The sequence below is a fragment of the Uloborus diversus genome, chromosome 5 (genome assembly GCF_026930045.1).
Source record: "Uloborus diversus isolate 005 chromosome 5, Udiv.v.3.1, whole genome shotgun sequence".
NCBI lineage: Eukaryota > Metazoa > Arthropoda > Arachnida > Araneae > Uloboridae > Uloborus > Uloborus diversus.
The window spans coordinates 8,786,967-8,793,999 of record NC_072735.1 but is presented as its reverse complement, the minus strand read 5'-3'; the positions used below and the strand labels follow the sequence as shown (position 1 = coordinate 8,793,999).

At 33.9% G+C, this 7,033-nt stretch overlaps 1 protein-coding gene across 2 annotated transcripts in view; it reads left to right on the top strand.

Moving 5' to 3' along the window:
• LOC129221977 (uncharacterized) overlaps positions 1–7,033 on the top strand; it is a 266,809-nt gene that overhangs the window by 230,354 nt on the left and 29,422 nt on the right. For both annotated transcript variants that reach the window (XM_054856385.1, XM_054856386.1), the window contains exons 3-4: positions 2,830–3,042; positions 4,358–4,574. In XM_054856385.1, the coding sequence (XP_054712360.1) occupies positions 2,830–3,042; positions 4,358–4,574 (430 nt within the window). The remainder of the gene's footprint in view (positions 1–2,829; positions 3,043–4,357; positions 4,575–7,033) is intronic.

The window sequence follows — 7,033 nt, the reverse complement described above, 5'->3', positions numbered from 1 at the left end:
CTCAAAAAATGAAAAAAAAAGGCAAAAAAGGATATGTGTGGTAATTGATGTAAATCTAACGTCTTAAGAAAGACACACGTTTTTCTTAAGATTTTGATGAATTATGTACACAATAACTTTCTCCGAAGAAGAGCTTAGACATGAGTTAGACTTACATTATTTACCCTGAGGTATTTTGAAGTGTCATAAACACTTGGTGATAATTTGACTAAGCAAGTATTGGCTTGTTTGTGTAAAAGAATTGATTTACTAATATCTAAAACATTGATTACATAAACTAAAAGTTACTGCTTGTGCTAAATAATACTTCGTAAACAGAGATACAAAGTAAAACAAAAAAATATGCTCTGAAAGTTTTGACATTTCAGGTTTTTTAAAAAATAATTTCTAGTTTTGGTTCCTAAATTGGGAAATAAAATAAATGAATGAGCCATAAAAAATGAAGGAGGGGGGGGGGGGTCGCCCCAACTTGCCCTAATCCCGCCACTGATGATGTCTATTACTTTTCCAAGCAAATTCTAAAAGTTTACCGCAATAAGTGAAACATAGTTGATGTTAATTTCGACTTCAGTTGAAACTTTTATTCAGAATTTATTTTTGCTTATGCTGCTTATGTTCGGGCAAAATCAGTTTCTGATATCGAAGCTTTATCTTTACGGTTGCTACAATTCTTACTCCAAACTGAAGTTTTAAAGAATATCTTTATTTTTCTGTTTTACAGCTTGTTGCTTAGCTTTAATTTCGTGTAAGAAATACTATTCTGCTTTCCAATCCATATTAGTATGCCTCTAGTAGTCTAAGTCAATCTATCTATCTAAATGTTCTTTTTTAAAAGAGCAACAGTCGGACAAATATTTGGTTCATCTATCAATAAACGTTCTGTTACTATATTAATATGTTTTAATGTAATTAAAATCATTTATAAGCCTGTTTAATTACTATTGGTCCCCTCACGGCTTTGCCCGTAATAGAAAAATTAAAAGATCTTTTGCTTCGCCTGTATATTTACAAATAATGTATGGTGAATTTTCCCGCCAATTGGTTTGCACCCATGTTACGGTTCCACGTTATGATAATTTCGTCATTTACTCGTCCATCTTATGATAGTTTTGTTCTTAATATTGGAATAGAAAAAGAACCATATCGAATTTTTGAGAAATCGCTTCGAGGTGCACACCCCCATGCTACAAACTAACTTTGTGCCAAATTTCATGAAAATCGACCGAACGGTCTAGGCGCTATGCGCGTCACAGAGATCCTGACAGACAGACGGACATCCGGACAGACAGAGGGACTTTCAGCTTTATTATTAGAAGAGAAGTAAAAAGTAAATTGGTGCAATGCTTAGATCGCTTGTGCTCTGTATTTTTTAGCGAAGGTCGTTTTCAGCAAAGATATTAAAATCCATTAATATAGTGAATATTAACAAGAAAAGGAGAGAGAGAGGAAAAAAAAAAAGAAAAAAACTCTTACGGCTCACCTTTATATATTTTGATCCCTCATTTTTTTTGATACATCAGCAGCGTATGGAACTAAGTAAGCATTTAGCTAAACTATTGTCTCGACGCAGACCTTGGAAAAATAGGAGATTTCATTTAAATCAATGACTTTTTTAAAGAATGATTTGATTGGTTGCAAGGAACTTATCAAAGGTATACTGCACACATATTCATCACTAAGTTATCTAAATTCATTATATTTATTTATTTCTAACAATAGCATTATACCATGCTTTCGCCACATATTATTAGAGCACTTTCCTATTATTTAACGGACTTTGAATAAAAATCTTCATCCTTTGTATTTTGTTAACGAAGGGTTGTCACCTCCCTAAGAGCAAAAACGTATCCCCCTAAAATGGCAAAGACCCCCCTAAGAGCAAGAGCCGCCCCAAAACAGAAAGAAATGTCCCTCAAAACTCCCCCCTAAAAATTTCAATGGCGCAGTCTGAGTTATGACCTCTAGATGGGAACCTCTTTTGTTTGTTTAGTACTTTTATTCCTCGTTGCATGCATCTCTGATTCTACGTTCGATAAATTTATGCGAAAGTTAAGCTTAACCTAGAATGAACGAGCTGATGTGTGCATCACATGACTTCCTTTTACTCCAATTTAATGTCATTTTCCCATTATTGGCAATTTTAATGTGATTCAATAGTTTACTCTCTAAATATCACCAACAGTGGCCAAATCGAAACTAGATTTTAAAAAAAATCGCCAAATTTGTTGCAAAGTTGGCGACAAAACTTGATGACCAAAAGACTGGCGATATATCGCCAAGTGCTCGACAAATTATAACACCACTTGAGTTTACATCGAAATTAACAATGATTTCCAACCAAAAAGGGGTAAAAGACCCCTTAGAAACATCCGAATGCATCCAAAAGGAAAGGTGCACAACTAGACCCCACTAGGAGTCTACGTACCAAATTTAAACTTTCTAGGACATACCGTTCTTGAGTTATGCGACATACATACGCACATACGCACATACGTACATACGGACGTCACGAGAAAAGTCGTTGTAATAAACTCGGAGAATGTCAAAATGGATATTTCAAGTGTTTATACGTTCTTAGGCACTTATCCGCGTGTGGTCGGGTTGAAAAACAAAACTCAACATTAATTCGGTGGTGAGCAAAATGGAAATTAAGGCCGAATTTTGAGTGAAATTTTTTTCTCGAATACTTTCCTCCTTTTTCGAAAAGGAAGTAAAAATATAGGATTCTTTTTCCTGCGAGTTTTCTTGTCTTGAAACATTGATTTTGCATTTGTGGAAGCATTCCATCTCGATTATTTTTCAAAACTTTAATAAAAGTTTCATTTTCAGACTTCAGCAAAAAGCACAAACGCTACTTATCATGTCCTGCAAGACGATGTATTCCCCTATTCCTACTTTGGGCTGCCTGCGGACGTCGTAATTCGCATCAAGTCTAACATTCTAAGCTCCGGCTCTGGAGCTCTTGGTCTGGACGGGTTGTTGAAAGATACATCATGGAAGTACAACAGTGTGATTGTATCTGTGACGGCTATGCACAGTACGGTGAGTTGACTTGGAATTAAATTTGGTTGTACGTTCAAAGAAATGGTACCGTATATAGTCGCCTGTAAGTCCTATTCCTATTCAGAGTCACAACTGACTACAACTGTATTTATGCCGAGGACTGCATACTAAGTGCATTGCCTCCATTATTTTATGTACCGATAGATGGCAGCACCATCACCGGATCGAACAGTTAATGAGAATTTAGAACTAGTCCAGGAGCTAATAGCTACCTAGTACTAGCACCCCCAGAGGTATCGTTTCACTTGGAGGACATTGAGACCACGAGCATATTTAACGTCGCCCAGTTCCCTTTAATGACGACGTTGGGTCTTCGACCATCGAGGTTCGAACCCAGGACCCTCCGGCCCCTAATCCGACACTCTACCGATCGGGCTACCACGGCCCCACCTTGTAAGTCGATTTCGTATATAAGTCTTCTTTTGATAAGACAACTGAAGACAACTACTCCACTTCTCCCCCGAATGGTAACAAGACCTTCTCGGTTTTGGTGGGAGATGTGGAGTGACTTTCCATCGCCGTCCAACAAAGAAACCCTGAACATCAGCTGACTTGATTGAAATTTTGACTACACAAAATACAGAAACACCATCAAAATCAACATTTTGTGTACATAATTAGGGTTGATTGCAATTTGAAGAAAAACATATAAATGATTTTTTTTTAAAGTACAATTTTGAAGAGAAAGTGGTGTTACTTCAAAAACATAAATGATAAGGATAATTAATTACAAAATCATTAAAAGTTACTTAACATTTTAGAAACAACATATTTTTCAAAAACAATCTTGATTTGAGATAAGAATGATTAAAAATATACTGGTGCAGTAACAAAGTCGTGATAAGTATAGAATGTCACAATTGGCAATATGGTAATATGGTCATAATCAGTAAATTGTTGGCTTTAGTAAATTGGTGGAAAACATAACTCGTCTTTTTTTTTTTTTGAATTTCATTAAAGTAAAAGTTTAAGAGGAAAACAAAAATAACAATACCTGTTCATAAAAAATTTAAAATTCTCAGACCCTAAATATTTATTTTCTTTACGAAGCAAATTCAGCAAATTCTCGCCCTAAATTTTTTTTTTTTTAAATCTGAAATTTTGACTGCATTTTAATGATTTTTTTGTCTGAAATTTTGACTGCCTATTTATGATTTTTTTTGTTTGAAATTTTGAGTGCATATTTTTGATTTTTTTGGTCCGAAACTCTGATTGCAATTATATATATTTTTTTGTTTGAAATTTTGACTACATATTTATAATTTTTTTTTTTTCATTTTTAATTTAACTAAAGGTTCAAAGAAAGCTGAAACCTGATGCTCAATTGTTGACTGACTGGGAGAAAAAGGTTCCAAGTAGTCAAACCCATTATGCAAGCACTCTGTTCTACGGAGGGTGGATGGTGGTTCTATTTCGCTTGCAATGTGATATTCCAAGCGATGTTCAAGCCGTTAGAAAAAGTCTCACCGACACGATAGGTGCAGTTGGTAACCTTGACGATACTAGCGTAGGTGAGTTTCCCTTTTGCTTGTAGAAAACTTGAAATGTCTTATTGGTTTTTCTTCTTCGTTTTAAAATTAAGAACAGGCTATTGCTGAAAGGAAAATATATAGTTGAACTCGGTTAATACGAAAGGTCAAAAAATCACGAATTTGTTGGTATTAGCCGTTATTCGTAACAACCGTGAATGAGTGATACTGTGAAAAAACGAAGAAATGATTACCTATATTTAGAAAACATTTCTACTAATTATTATATTCAGAAAATTAATCACTCATTTCTCATAAATGAATGTTTTTCAAAAATCTTGAAAAATGAAAATTATAATCGACAATCGCGGAATAGGTTGTCCACAGGTAAACAAACGTTCGGGCTTCATTTTCCATATAAAATATTTAATATTTTCTTCTCTTTGCACAATGAGACTTCTACTACCTAACAAGATAATGAATAATTTCTGAAAAAGAAAATTACAGTATTCAACCACGAGCATTTTAAGTAAAGAGGTCAGAAAATTTTGTTCGTCTTAGCCGAGACTTTCTATTTAATTTACGTATTATACGTGAAATTTTCAATGTATTTAGATAGAAAACCAAACTTAACGAATAAAATGATGAATAATTTCTGAAAAAAAAAAATTACAGTATTCAACCACGAACATTTTAAGTAAAGAGGTCAGAAATGTTTGTTCGTCTTAACCGAGACTTTCTATTTACTTTACTTATTATACGTGAAATTTTCAATGTATTTAGATAGCAAACCAAACTTAACGAACAAAATGTTCGCTTTAGCCATGATTTCGTATTAAACGTGATCGTATTAAGAGAGTTCAACTGTATTTATACGTTAGTAGTTAAAATACCGTCAACTGGAATATCGTTGGCCTTTGCAGGTTCAGGTAACATTCGCATAACAGGGGAAAACAGATCGTCCTTTCTATGTTAGACCCTGTTTCCATTACGTTGCCATTGATTGGTGGATGCAAGGGTTCCGTTCAGCGCCTCTTGTAGTCAAAATGGGCGACATCCAATCAAAAATAAACAAACTTTTAAACGTTGACATTGATTGGTGGATCATAGTTGCATGGATTTAACACAGAAAAGTCAGAAATTGTCAAGGCTCGTTAAGCGTCAGCGCCATCTATTGGGAGCACAGACATAGGACCGACATAGTGGTGTAGTGGTTAGACATTGGTCTCTTACGCCCAAAGACGCAGGTTCGGTCCTGGTTTCAGTCGGTAGATTTTCAAGATGCTTAAAATCGACAGTGTCCATTTCGTTTGATTATTATGCGGCATATGTAAAAGATCTCTCGAGCACTCATTTGATTAAGAGTGTTCCTGACAAAATTAAATTTCTAGAACATTTTTCACACGCAAGTTACATTTGTTAGGGGTTCTCTACAAGGGATGTTCCGATTTGAGGGGAGTGAGGTTCGTGATGCCGTAATAATTTGTAGCATGGTGTAAGAGGGAGTTAACAAGAATTGTGACATCACGCATTTTTTTTGCAAAAATATGTTTTTAAAAAATAGCGTGACATGTGACCAAGAAAGAGGGCGGAGAGAGTCAAAAATGTTAAAAAAAAGTTACCCTTTTTTATGGGCAGCCTCTTGCAATAATGAAACGTATCGAAACAGTGTCAGTACTTTAGTGCTGCCATCTTTTGCTTTTAAATGAAACTAATAACTAAACCCAAGTTGCAGTTTCTAACATTTAAAACACACTTAAAGATTCAACATAGGGAGGATTTAGGTATTTTATAGTTTAGCAAATTTTATACCTTGGCATTTCCTTTCCTTTGCACGTGTAAACAAAGCGGAAGGAAATACATTCTAGTCATACATGGTTACCATAAAGCAATGGAGAATAAAGGGTTAACAAATGCTATATTAGGAGATCGCACCAGGTCTGAAAAAAATTGTGCCTCTAACGCAACTCTATTAGAAAGAAGATATTTTTCATTCATTAGTCATTCTTTAAGGGCGTCCGGGACACATTTTGAAAATTTTTTTATTATATACTTTAGAGTTTTGAAATTTTTTGTACTGATTCACCATTTATTTAATAAGCAAAATCATAACATAAATATGATGTTTTTTTACTTACATTTAATTATTTAAAAAAAATGGGGTTGATTTAAATTGCTATAACTCAAAATATTCTTGATCAATTTTCAATTTTTTTAAAAATAAATTACGCACAAATACTAAGCTTTAATTTTTATTCGCGATTATTAAAAATATTGGTTCAATAAAAAATAAAAAATATTTGAAGAAAAACTTCGAAAAATTCGAAGATACTTAAAAAAAATCATAATTTTTACAGTAAACGTTTTTTTTTTCAAATTCGCCGAATAAAAATTAAAGTAAACTGTTTGAAAAAGAAATGCTCCAAGTTTCATTACTTTATCTTTATCGGTTCCTGACTTATAAGAGTTTGAATGCAAGAAATCGGGAAAAATTGCATCAT